The sequence below is a fragment of the Ascochyta rabiei genome, chromosome 14 (assembly GCF_004011695.2).
Source record: "Ascochyta rabiei chromosome 14, complete sequence".
NCBI lineage: Eukaryota > Fungi > Ascomycota > Dothideomycetes > Pleosporales > Didymellaceae > Ascochyta > Ascochyta rabiei.
This window is the reverse complement of record NC_082418.1, coordinates 43,495-56,802: the sequence shown is the minus strand read 5'-3', so window position 1 is coordinate 56,802 and position 13,308 is coordinate 43,495. Positions and strand designations below refer to the sequence as shown.

General features: G+C 39.7%; 3 protein-coding genes across 3 annotated transcripts, besides 16 other annotated features; 1 reads left to right on the top strand and 2 right to left on the bottom strand.

Moving 5' to 3' along the window:
- Positions 1-1,203: 1,203 nt before the first annotated feature.
- Positions 1,204-1,941, top strand: EKO05_0007963 (uncharacterized protein; the record flags this gene model as incomplete). The annotated part of the gene is made up of 1 exon (XM_038946412.1): positions 1,204-1,941. One exon carries the CDS (start codon positions 1,204-1,206, stop codon positions 1,939-1,941), a length of 738 nt encoding a protein of 245 aa, XP_038796436.1.
- Positions 1,942-2,587: 646 nt separating this feature from the next.
- Positions 2,588-3,762, bottom strand: EKO05_0007962 (uncharacterized protein; the record flags this gene model as incomplete). Its single annotated transcript, XM_038941348.2, has 5 exons — positions 3,487-3,762; positions 3,313-3,435; positions 3,131-3,261; positions 2,979-3,078; positions 2,588-2,913 (listed from the first exon to the last, which is right to left on the bottom strand). The coding sequence occupies exons 1-5, from the start codon at positions 3,758-3,760 to the stop codon at positions 2,588-2,590; spliced, it is 954 nt and encodes a 317-aa protein (XP_038796435.1). The 5' UTR covers positions 3,761-3,762.
- Positions 3,763-4,543: 781 nt separating this feature from the next.
- EKO05_0007961 (uncharacterized protein) lies at positions 4,544-4,723 on the bottom strand (the record flags this gene model as incomplete). The annotated part of the gene is made up of 1 exon (XM_059637165.1): positions 4,544-4,723. One exon carries the CDS (start codon positions 4,721-4,723, stop codon positions 4,544-4,546), a length of 180 nt encoding a protein of 59 aa, XP_059493148.1.
- Positions 4,724-4,835: 112 nt separating this feature from the next.
- Positions 4,836-5,011: a mobile genetic element.
- Positions 5,012-5,154: a mobile genetic element.
- A 112-nt stretch (positions 5,155-5,266) lies between these two features.
- Positions 5,267-5,403: a mobile genetic element.
- Positions 5,355-5,398: a tandem repeat.
- A 901-nt stretch (positions 5,404-6,304) lies between the features above and the next one.
- Positions 6,305-6,368: a mobile genetic element.
- Positions 6,348-6,400: a tandem repeat.
- An 840-nt stretch (positions 6,401-7,240) lies between these two features.
- Positions 7,241-9,110: a mobile genetic element.
- Positions 9,111-9,166: 56 nt separating this feature from the next.
- Positions 9,167-9,922: a dispersed repeat.
- A 2,520-nt stretch (positions 9,923-12,442) lies between these two features.
- Positions 12,443-13,308: part of a mobile genetic element that runs on past the window's edge.
- Positions 13,019-13,308: part of a mobile genetic element that runs on past the window's edge.
- Positions 13,049-13,308: part of a mobile genetic element that runs on past the window's edge.
- Positions 13,079-13,308: part of a mobile genetic element that runs on past the window's edge.
- Positions 13,085-13,308: part of a mobile genetic element that runs on past the window's edge.
- Positions 13,103-13,308: part of a mobile genetic element that runs on past the window's edge.
- Positions 13,106-13,308: part of a mobile genetic element that runs on past the window's edge.
- Positions 13,277-13,308: part of a mobile genetic element that runs on past the window's edge.

Genomic DNA, 13,308 nt, shown 5'->3' with positions numbered 1-13,308 from the left:
TAGGCGCAGCAGGAGGCAGTGTAAGTTATCTGATCTCTCCAATCGGAAAGGAAAACCTGAACTGATTTGAACTATAGGTGTCATATATTTGCGTACGAAAGATTGGAACTGATCTTCATGCAATTTTGGTGGTGAAATGCCTTACCATTGGTGTGCTCTTCGTCACTTCACTGATTCAACTTGCGACTATAACAACCCCAGGTGTTTTAAAGCTAAAAATGGGGGTTGCTAAGTGGGTTATGATTATATCCACGGGATTCGCAGGATTCGCTATGGTATGTTGAGATCAATCGCTATCTTATTGAAGACAAGTCTCAAATTGAACAGGAGTGCTTACTTTGCTTGGGACTCTCACTTGACCCCACATCCCGAGCAATGCAAGCGATATACAGTCAAACAATATTATCCCTTCTTGTTGACGTTATCGTTTGGAAAATGCCGCCTGATACTTTGGCAATCTCTGGCTGTTTGGTCGTACTGCTAAGCAATATTGTTCTCGCGCGCACGGGTCGGAATAAGAAAGCTCAATTGGGAAACGACCAGAGTGGCGTGGATTTGCCCATTCGTTAGGCTACGTAAGCTAGATACTAAAGTTGCTCAAAGTAAAAGCTGTTTTCTACTACCAATGATTCTGTTCCTTGATACCACTGTACCATGCATGGTGGCTAGTTACCTTGACTGATACTAGCATTTGAGCGGTACCGCGGCTGGCTAAATCGCAAGGAAGCTCACGTTTTTGCTAGTTCCGAATTATGGATCGTAAAACCATACCATTACCGAGCTCTGAATCCGGTGCAAAGCGATCGGTTATTCCACGATCCGAGACCAAGCAATAGGCCCGATACCGGACATAGGCGAAAGCCACACGATAACCGATTCCGAGCACTGGCACAGTTATTGAATAACAGATCAAATGTCCGAAACTCCTTTTCCGAGAAGACGTGTACTAATACGTGTGCGGCAGGCTCTGCGGTGATTCTGATTAGCTGACAAGAAAAACCCGGCTTTTCAATCGGGGTCGGAAAACGCATCGAGAGCTTTTATACTGATTGGCAGCGTCTACATGGACTTCTCATAGCGCTCATTTCTGTCTACCGAACCCAAAGGCGGCCTACTTACTCAATAAATCGTCAAGACCGTCAACTCCATTCCATTAACATCATTTTGGAGCCTGTACGAAATTAACAACATCTTTCTGGAAGAATGTGGCTACACAAATTGAAAACTGCATATCAACCTGTCTTTGGGAGCGATGCCGAATCGGAGGCACAGTCACTAGCTGAAGCGGAAGCTAGAAAGTTCGAGGAAGATGGTCATCTGGACACAACCAGTAGAAACTGGGTCAAGACAATTCGGAATGCCATCATCGCCATTGCTGGACTCCTCTGCTTTTGGATCTTGGGGGTTACTGCATGGCGAACTACTCTTCACGCACGCCCAGCACCCGTACGATACGAGCAGATTACACTGGAATGCGGTAATACTACGGCCGAAGCTCAAGCACGTGGCTGTGGCTTTGACTTGCTATCCCACAACTGGGTTCCCCCACCTTGCATGGACACTTTGACTGAGTCGGAGTATCGTGCCTACGTTAGCAGTCCGGAACGCATACTTGGACCGTATCCATACTTCCTTGATCAAGAGGGAAAGCAACGCATTCCGGATGAACACGCATTTTCCATGTTGGCGAACGGCCCGACACTTGCTGACCAGCACGTTTATACCACCAGAGAAGAGCACCTTGCGCACTGTAATTTCCTTCTTCGACGTACGCACCGAGCAGCACAGCGTCTCGTTCAATTGAACGACGAAAATGCGGCATTTTGGCATACCGAACACTGTCTTGGGGAGCTCAGACACGCGAACAAAAAGCCGCTTGATCAACTCAATGAGGGTTTCTACGTTGGTTATTCTCCCTGTACCATCAAGATACCTGTTTGATGTGATATGGCATGGGTTACTCGCGCTGATCTCCGAGAGCTCTGTTTTGAGAGAGAGTAAGGCGTAGCTCAAGTATAAGACAACTATCTACAACTCTTTCTTAGTTACTTCTTAGACGGCAATCGATATCATTGCTATCAATCCATTTATTGGAGTCTCTGTTCGGAGAAATTCAATCATGAAATTAAAATTGTTCTTGAAAAAATTGGGTATTATTACGTCATCTCTCTTCATATTACGCCCTTTCACACATTCGAATGTAAGAGTATTAGCGTCAGGTGATTCTATGAATAATCGCAGCGTATTATTGCTTCTCAGTGCTATTAGGAAGAACAGCAAGTTTGATATTAAAAGCCAGAGTCAAAGTTTCTGCGTCTTAGAAGGATGTTGTTACATCCTACTCATTGTCTTTGATTATGCTTTGCACCTTTATTTCAGAATGAGTTATGGCTAGTGGCGATGCCCGGTATTACAGTTAGCGGTAGTAGTGTCTAGTACGATAGCAAAAAACTACACACTGCATATGTATATAGTACGTTCTATATTCTACTATAACGTCGTCTTACTGACATTTGTTAATTTAGCAAAGTTGCTAGTCTGCTATATACTTGGACAGCGACAGTGCCAAATCAGATAAAACGATAGTCTAAGGAGGAACGGGATGTGTCTTCTGCCATTTATCTGAGTCGTTGACAAAAGGTCCATGGTATGGAATGGGGTAATCCTTTTCGTAATCCAGTATGGTGTTTGCTAACTTCGGCGCAGGCCACCAGGTATCATCTGGAGTTTTCTTTGGAACACCTCCATTATCGTGTTCCTCCACGTATTCGAGTAATTTGTCGAAGTTGCGGCATTTGTGCATCGTATTGAAGTCGGGATGGGGGCTATGATGCGTGAGCACCCAATTAGAGGTGACCGGCGTGATGTCGCCTGCACACATGATGAACTGGCGAAGATAGTCCACACAATGATCTACAACAAAGATTTGAATCTTGTAAGCACAGTTCGGCTCTAATTTTCGTGACGATGGCACATACCGATATGATTGTAAAACAAGTCATCACCCACTTCAAATTCGATAGGTCGGTTTTCAGGCCGTGAATAGTAATCTGCATATATGACTTTCCTCATGTAGTTCTAAATCAAATTTAGCATTTGTGGTCTTGTAACGCGTGAATTTATTACGTACCAAACAATGAAGTTGGTGAAAGACCTCGATTTCGACCATAATGCCCCCACCCTGCTCTTCTGAGTAGGGTATACCCGAGGTTGTTTTGTTGAGTTCCGCTAGATGCTTTGCTGGCATAGATATGGGGTGAACTGAATGTAGGTGGTAAGCTGGCACTCTAAGTCACACGAGTATCTGCTTACTTTGACCAATTCTTTCCCATAAAGCATCTAGTTCTGGTCGAGGGTGTCCTTTGTATGCATTCTCCGTACCTAACTCCGCCTCAAACTGATAATCATAGAGCTCAACCACATCCAGCAACGGGGCTACATGACGCAATCAGTCACACCTTAGTAGGACTATGGGTAGAAACTTACAGTAACTGGATGTCATAGATATACATTCGCGTACTGAACACTTCCTTGAAGTGTAGCCGATTAGCCCCCCAAGCATCATAGTGAGCGACAGCGTAATGCAAAGATACATCCACCCCACTATGGTTCGCGGTGTAGGTATTAGCCTCTTGCGATAGGTGGCAATTTCCTCAGACCATTCTGACTCTTCATCTTCATGGATTTTGTCATCGTAACCGAGCAGCTTTTTGCTTTCAGGTGTTGAACCGTCATTGTCGTGCAGCACACTGTCCGCCATTGCAGAATTGAAAACTCAATATTTTTTTAAGAAGAAAGTTGTGAAAGACTAAGAATATTTTATGAAGCGCACAGGGATAGTGTGAGCTATGTAGAATGCTTTAAAGAAGGTGTGAAGAATATTGGTTGCCTGCGGTATCGTCTGTTGTCATGTTCCGGAAAACCGGAACCAGAACCGAAGAACCGGAGCATGTGACCACTGATCCGGCACAACCGAAAGGGAAAGTAAATCGATTGAATCAATGAAGATCATGACTCGATCAATAATCACGATTGGTTCGGTTCAATGCATTTGATTTGCAGCAAGATAGCTTTCCTACAGCAAAGGATCAAACAAAGCCAGAGCACATTGAAATGGCAAGCGGGCAATCTACTGAGTCTGAAGAGGTGGCTATGTTTGCATTGACCCGGGACCATAACTTGGCGCTTCGACATTCTCTTTTAATACATCAACTGTACTCGACTGTGTTGAGCCTCCTAGCTATCTTTATCATACCTTATACAGTATATCTCTATGTTCAATCGGACGTAGAAGCCAAGGTGGAGCTACCAGGGCGATATTGAAATTCATAGTACTTCTGGCTCCAAGGTACGTCGAGTTTCACATGTTGGTACTTTTTTTTACACAGGACCAGGACTACGCGCAAACCAATATGATAGCTGTTGGAACTCTCAGCTACACGCCGTACTTTAGAATCTGAACTTTTTGAATATATACTCAGCTACTTAGCTAATGATAAGCAGGATCTAACTACTTTAGAAATGTAGTATAGATACAACAGGGTTACTCTGATTGTTTATAGTATGGGTTTGACAACCCATAGAATTTGGCATCATTAGCCCTTTCCTGGGCTCTCTTTGGGGATATTGACTGAGCGTGGTGAGGTGGAAGTGTGCAAGTGAGGTGAAAAATGCTGGATTTTGTACGCGGGGACTTCCTACAGACCTTTTTACCAGATAACATATATCAAGGCTAGTGTTTGCATTGGTGCTCGTAGATCAAACAAGCAGTATTCCTCACCTATATATATACGCATCTCCAATAGCTACTAACCCCCATCGATGTGCCCAACGTCACAGCTGACATCTCCAAAATATATGGCGATGACGGCGATGACGGCAAAAATTGCAGATTGTCGGCGGGTACAGTCAGAGCAGCAGTGGAAAAGGAGATGCGCACGATGGTGAAGCACAGAAACTGGCGATGCCGGGCGGTTACCGTCGACCACGCGACCCAGAGCCAAATCAGGATTTTTTCTTCTGCAATGCTGAAATGGCGTATGGACACGTAGGTGGCGCGATCACGTTCGTTAACAACTTCACCGTATGGGTCACGGGGACGACAGCGCAGAGCAACAGGAAGGGCATTAAAGCAATTGTTAGAAGATCACTAGACTAAGAACATAGAGTTAGAGCAATGTCTAAAGCGTGTAAGAAAGTAGTCTTTTACTTCACTCGCAAAGCATACGAGAGCGCTACAGACCTCTTTGTCATTAATAGGTAGCGCATATCGCCTAAGGACCATGTGATAATACTAGGCGTGCTGATGAACGTCAGGCTTAAGCCCTACATGCATAGCGCAAGAGCAGCCGCGAAGAGGCTAGAGGCAGTACTAGAGCTTAGGAGGCTAAGATGGCTACCGCCTATGGTGGTATAGCAGCTATTCACAGCGAGCGTTGCGCTAACAGTTTCGAACATATAAACACCTGCCTTTAGGGACAGAATCGCCAGGTCTATTAAAAGGGGGCAGAGAAGAAGAGCACGAGCGATTATAGGGACGTTCATCACAATAGCGACATAGGTGGCAGAGGCAGAGGCGCACACCCCAAGCGCGCAAGAGCGATTCTGGAAGCGAGCACCCAAGTTGTACAAGGAGGGTTTCTAAACAGAGCAGAAATACGACTCGCCACACATGGGGTTTTCTTCTTGTAAAAGATCACTAGATGCTTGTTGCACGCAGCCCGTATTTTACTCCGTTCAGGCACCCCCCTTGTCAGCTAATATTCACACGTTACCCAACACCAACCTGCTACGAAGAAACACATCGCGCATGCGCAAATATAGGAGATAGTAACGCCTGCCGCTACATCAGGTGGCAGAGGCGCTGCGGCAGTACACGCGCTGAGAAGACCTCAACAGCGGTCGGGTCAGAGCTACCTCAGCCAGCTCTACAATATTGTGAAGAGATGGCAACACAGTGACAACGTCGTGGCTGCTGGTAAGCGAAGAGTGCGAGCACTTACGTACCGCCAAGTAGGAGGCAAAGACGTTGACCAGGTTTTGGCAGTTGAGCCGGCCATGGAATTAGTGTCGGCAAACCTCGGGTATCCTGATTAGGTAATAAAAACCTGGAAGATAAGGTTTTAAGTTTTCCTAAACTGTAGCTAGGTTTAGTAGGCACTAGTTAGGTTTTTTATAAATACTTCACCTATATTACTAAGAACTAAACACTTAAACTAATTTTAAATATATTATAACCTAATTTCTAATCTATACTTCTTAGTAAGGTCTGTCTATAGCTAACAGCGTAGAGGCGTTTGCTTGCTTTATGCCCTATCCTGCTACAGACAACCCTAGTAGTGTAATTAAGCAAGAGCTAGAGCTTAGAGACGTACTTATAGAGCTAGAGGACAGAGTAGAGGGCACGCAAGCACGTATAGAGGAGGTAAGACTTTAAATATATTTTAAATTAATTTAGAATAGATTTATAGTATATATATAGACTACTACCCTATTTATAATTAGTAATAACTAAGGATAGCTGTTAATAGCTAGTACTGTTATGTATATAACTATACTACTACTATACCTAGGTATATTAGAGACTAGTATTACGTATGTTGTTTCTATAGTAAGGAACTAAGATACTATATAGCTGTTAGTAGATAAGGTATAGTATAGGGCACTTAAGGTATGTTTAAAGGCTAAATTTCTTTGTAATCTATTTTTAATCTATTTTAGATGTAATACTGCTAGACTTAAAGATCTGTTTAGAAGCTAACAAAATCACCTTTCTTTAAAGGTTAGGATGCAACAAAGTTTAAGCACCCTTTTACTAGAATTAGAATATATTAATATCTTGTACCTAAACTAAGGATCTCTTATATATAGGTAGACGTTTATCTATATAGTAAGATTTAACAGATAAAGAGCCTTCTACTAAAGCATAGCTCTATTCTTTAACAGCAGCTAATTACTTTGAAAATCTATTCTAAAAGCATTTTAATTCTGTTTAGGGCTAATAATTAAAAGACTTTACTAGGGAACGCTTTAACAGTTTAGACAACATGGTTACCCTGCATCTTACCCTACTTATAAACCTGCTATCTACTAAAAATCTTAATTAGTAGGATCTTAATTATACTTTAATAAGGATATATTCTAATCCTATTTAAAATACAATTATAGGGGAGGCTCCCTACTTTATTAGATATAATAGATGAAATTAGGTCTACTAAGAAACAGAGAAGCACTTTAGCAGTAGTAACGTACTCTACAGGTGAGCGGATTAAACGGGTGAGCGGATCACTCTGCCAAGACCACACTAAACCTCTACCCTATTATAGCTTGCATTAGCCCACTTTGGCCTTGTATACAGTAGTGTAGTACATAATATTATTTAGAAACATCTTCTACAGCCTTCTTACATGTACGCAAGTTATGTCTAACGTTGTAGCACCTTGTACAGCGTCTTTAGGTTACTTCCTCTCCTTTAGCGCATACTTGCTTCTTTGCCTTCTTACTATTACTACGCGCCCTAAACTTAGTTAGAGTAGTTAATTAAAGGCCTTCCTTAGCTGTTAGGACCCCCTCCTCCTGTAACTGCTTTCTTTTATTTAATTTGCGTCGCGTAGCAGCCTTATTTGCTGTTTAAAGCCTAGTAATCTCCTTTTTAGCTAACACTAGCTTGTGCGCAACAATAGCTGCGCCTTTAGCAAGCTTTTTAAAGGCCTTAACTATTAAAGTTAGTAAGCTGCTTGCATGCCTTTGAATCCTCTCTTAAACCAGCGTTAATTGCGACCCTAATTGCAGGGTATTACTTAGGGTTTGGGACTGCTAGGGAGCATCTTCTACAGGAGGTAGCGGTAGGGTACGTAGGCGGACATTAAGACCTATTATAACCTGTTCTAGGTTAAAGGGGACTAATCTAGCGCCTTAGAAGCCTCCTTAGATATTGCTAGAAGTAAACGTCTCCTTATAGGCGCCTATGAAGCATAGTAGGAACTTAGTTTTAGTAATATAAGTAATATAGTTATATATAAGATTCTTAGCTTAGCGCCTATACACCTTCTTTAGAGGGGCAAAATAACCTATATTAAGTGGTTATAAGAGGTGTAATAAGTGTAGAGGCATACATAGTGTAATAATGTTCGCTTCCTTATAGTATTGTTAGAAGTTAAGGGAGTTGTGGCTCTTATAGCTGTTAATAAGAAGCAGCTAGTACACTCCTTAGGTGCGCGTCTTTATATAGGCATTAAAGTGCTTTAACTAGTCCAGACCAAGCTTGTTAGTAGTCTATCTGTTCTTAGAGACTCTAATAACCTAATTATAGGGCAGATTGTCTTCTTTATACTAGGTAGAGAGGTAGTTACAGCCTTTAAAGATAATAAAGGGTAGAATAGCCTACCCTGTGCTATTAATGCCCTGTATAACTGTTATCTACTCGCAGTTGCCCTACTACACTACCTTTAGCCGTCCTCAACGCTCTAAGCCTGTAATAACTACTCCTGTTAATATCTAGCCTATTATAAAGCCTGTCTTATTAAAGTTGTACGTGTTATTGTTCTAGATGCTATACTTGGCTTTAACATTTGCTATAAGCCTAAACTAGCCCCTAATAATCTTTAGATCCTTATAGAGGGCTCTCTTGTAGTTATACTTGCAATTAAACCTTACTTTAAGGTTAGGGCGGCGCTTAACAAACGTGTTAGGCTAGTTTATGCTAACATAGCCTATATTACGCTTAGCACGCAAAGAATTAGCTATATTAGCTACAGCAGCCAGCTAAGGGGCAAATCCTTATGTATCTAGCTTAAGGATGTACTTAGCAATTACGTCCTCCTTAGTCTAGTCTACAATCTGTTAAACTGGCGTATAATTAGCTTGTGTAGGTTATCCTGTATATTAAGCGTGTAGTGTGCTGTAAGGCGCGTTATATATAGCTGCAGCGCGTTATAGAGTAAGTGTTATGTCTTGTTTAATTGCCTAGAGCGCAAGCTGTATTGCAGCTTCTCTTAAGGGCGTAGATTAATGTTGTTGTTGAGGCATTGCGTGGTAAGGTGGAGGTTTAGTGTGGTCTTGGCAGAGTGATCCGCTTACCCGTTTGATCCGCTTACCCGTGGAGTACGTTATTAGGTTAAACATTAATATTGTGTACCTAAGGGGTCTCTTTAACAGCACTATAGTTATAAAGAGTAATATAGAGACTAGATATTATATTATTAAGCCTACTACATTAAAGGCAAAGTGATATAGTAAGTTTATAACAACTAATTCTAAACGCATTTCTAACATATTCTAGAGGTGGACTATTTCTAGGGCTTTAGCAAGATAGTTTCTTAGCTATATTCTGTTAAGTTTTATATTATTATACCTAACAACATACCTAAAACACCTTTCTATACAGTTATACTAACTAGAACCTACTAATATATACTACCTCCACTATTACAGCCTTAGGTAAGTAATATAGCTAAGATACTTAGCGTATTACAACTAATACTAGCACTAGGCCTAACAAGGTGTACGAATGCATTTACAACACATTTTCAGTCTATTACGAATGCATTTTAGCCTAATTTTTTGATTCTCCTTAGTTTAAGGCGTTCCTTAAACTAAAGGGGTACATATTCGTTAGGGACACTTATGCTACCTTTGCTAACAAGTATTATATTACCTGCTTAATTAAAAAAGAGCAGACACTAGACTTCCTATATTAAAATAGACTAGATGCTGCTTTTTATAAATACTAGACAAACTATTAGGATCCTGTAACGGTATGTGTTTTAATCTATTTATCATCTGTTTATAGTCTATTTTTAAGTTAGGCATATAATTAAAATATTATCTTAGGTGCCTCTAGTATAATAGTAGTGTGCTTTTAGATACAGCAGGCTTAAATCCTACTTAAACAAGAGCAATTCCAGATAGATATGTCTTTAAGCGCCTCTAAACTAGATAGGCTAAGATACCAATAGTTGCGTTCTATAGTAATAATAATTGACGTAAGATACTAAATTTTATAATAAATATATTGTAAATGTATTCTAGTAATAGTGCTTAGTTATAATATAGCAAGCACTAAGAGTGCAGATGCCTTCTACCTTGCCTTAAAGACTTTTATTACACTAGTTAAAAAGTACAGTAGTAAGTTAGTCTATTAGAAACACTTACATAACAAGGGCTTTACTAGTACTACTATTAATATATGTATAAAACCGATGTTAGGTAAATGTATGTTAAATCTATTCCTAAACTATTCTAGCAGCTCTAATTAATTCTAGGATTTAGTTAATACCTCTTGTTAGTAGACCATTACAAGTAAGACTAGAGAGAGCAGTTAATAAATTGTATGCGCTTCTGTACTGTACACGTCTATTATTTGCTTAATAAAGCTACTCTAGAGGTACTCTATACTACCTATTTAAGCTAAAGTCGAGCTTATTAGCTTCTTTAAGTAAAGATAAGGTCTTAGTATAATTAACTTATTAACTTAATTATATGTATAAGCCTTAAAACTATTTCTAACGCATTCTAAACCTATTTAGGCTCTAAAAAAGACAACCTAGCACTTTAAAATCAGGCCTAGCACAAAAAGGTACTGTTTATTACAGGTAGCTTAGTAGCATGTAATAGCTGTATGCTGAAGGACCTATAGGGACAGACTAGAGCGAACCTTAAACACAGAAGAGCAAGCTAGACAAAGTCCTATTAAATCGGGAAGAATTATAATCTCCTCTAAATAATTAAGAATTTAGACGCTCAAACTTATTTTAAATCAATTTGTAACATATTATTACGATTTTAAGGGCTATATAGATAGACTAACAGGATATCTAAGAGTTTAATCACTACAAGCAGTACAAAGTTTGTCTGTCTTATTAAATATCTTAAAGTGCTAGCTAACGCTTCTTTTTACACTAAGGAAGAGAGTAGAGTATGTACTTTTTACACCTAATAATAGTATGCTAAAATACATTCAGAACATAAAGTAAAGTAAATTTAGGGAATTTTTATTATTCTTAACAATAATAACAATACTCTCCTAGCTGCATCTAACTTATCAAGTTATATTCAGACACCACAAGTAAAGAAGAGAAGAATTAGGGCAGCTAGCCTATAGTCTTAGCCTAGGTTAAAATCTGTCTTAATAGTGCAATTGTTACCTGTAAGGTCTTTACTACTTAGATTATTACTACTATCTATGTATAGTCCCTAGAACCTATTATAAATATAATATAAACGCGTTCTAGTGTCTTACTACAACAACAAGCTCTACTTTTAAATTGAACACTGTAACAAGGTTAGGAGGAGTTGAATTCTTAATGGGCACAGCTGCTACCTTAACAAGAAGAGTTTAAATTAAAAGGCAAAATAGATTAACAGCACTTATAGAATTAGAGAGAACTTCTTATAATTAAAGAAAAGAGAATAGAGCTAGAGGAACAGAGGCACGCACTTAGCTAAAAACGGATACCTTAATTTAATTAGGAATGCATTATAAATCTATTCTAAATAGGTTTAGCTAAACCTCTTTCCCTACACTAAGGAAACACATATACATAACTAAAAAAGCTTAACACCTACTAATTTTAATTCTGTTATTTACCTCTATAATAGTAAAGGCTCTTAAGCAATTTGTAAGTGTTCTAAAACTAATTCTAAATCTATTCATAACCTGTTATAGTTATTCTATTACCTATATACAAACCTTAAGGAGCTATTTATTAGAACGCTAGAGTTAGCACTAATAAGACTAGGTAATAGTTGTAAGTTGTATAAAGGAGAAATATTTTGTTATATAAGCTAGACTAAAGGAAGTAAAGTCCTCTATTATATTAGTCTATCCTTAATCCATATATAATGCCTTCTAAATCTATTTGTAGAGACGCTTTAGCAATGAAAGTGCACTAATTATATATTTAAAACTTCTATCTAGCGTATAACCTACCTATAGGGAAGAGTAGGTAAGCTTACACTATAATAATCCTAGCCTTAGCTCCTTTCTATAAGCTAATAGAGCGTCTAGTAAATAACCTAGAAGGTATTCTAAATCTATTGCTAACCTATTCTGCTAGTCTGCAGCAGGCCAACACTAAATCTAAGTCTTCTAACAGTAGTAAGGCTTTAGATAAATTAACATTTAGCCCTACTTTACAACTACTTAATGTGCTACTCTTTACTATAACACAGCCTAAAAAACAGCAATAAAAAGGAAAGGTTTATGCTGTAATCTATTTAGAACATATTACAGGTTATTTCTTATAACTTCTAGCTAAACCTTGTTTAATGCTAGGCTATGCTAAAGTTACTTAGCTAAGAAATACTCTGTAGCGTCTGCATAGGAAAGAAACGTTAGTATTATTTGTTTAATATCGGTTGTAAGGGCAAAGAACATTTTAACTTTAAAGAATAGCAGGTAGATTAATTTTTGTGTTTTAACCTGCCTAATTCTATTTTTCATCTAACGTACTCCACAAGCGAGCTGCCCACCCAAGCGAGCTGCCCACTTTTGCCAAGACCACACCAACACCACAACTACTTTGCGATACTACAGTACACAGCAGCAATATACTGTACTAAATAGTAAGCTGTACTAGTCTATAGTACTCTGCGCATCTTTACTGCATGTTTGCGCGTTATGCCCTGTCTTGCTACATGTGCCACAGCGCCTTAAAGACTAAGTGCTCCCATCAACGCGTGACCTCTTCTTTGCCTTCTTCCCATCACTACAGGCCTCAAACTCCTTTAGAGTAGTTAGCCGCACTCCCTTACTAAACGTTAGTGTCCCTTCACGCTAGATTTGCTTTCTTTTGTGTGATTTACGACGTGTAGCAGCCTTGTTAGCTGCCTGTAGGTTAGCGACCTGGTTACGCACTAAAACCAGTAAATGCGCCATTAGCTCTGCGCCTTTGGTGAGCTGATTAAGGGCGTCAACTATGGGCGTTAGTGAGCTATTAGCGTGTCTCTGAATCCTCTCTCAAATCAGATTTGATTAAGACCCAAATTCTAGGGTGTTGCTTAGTGTTTTAGACTCCTATGTGCTGTTGTCTATAGTAGGTAGTGTTAGTGTGCGCAGGCGTACTTTAAGCTTTAATATTACAGCCTCTGGGTCAAATAGGACCAGACCAGCGCCTCTAAATCCTCCCTGTATGTTGCTATTAGTAATTAAAGCATTAAAAGCAGCTTTAAAGCACGGCAAGAACTTAAGTTTAGTAATACGCGTGATCTTGCTGCGCATCAGCTGCTCAGCTTGGCGGCCATAGGCCTTCTTCAATAGGGAGAAACAACCTACGTTAAGTGGCTGCAGCAGGTGCGACGAGTGTGGAG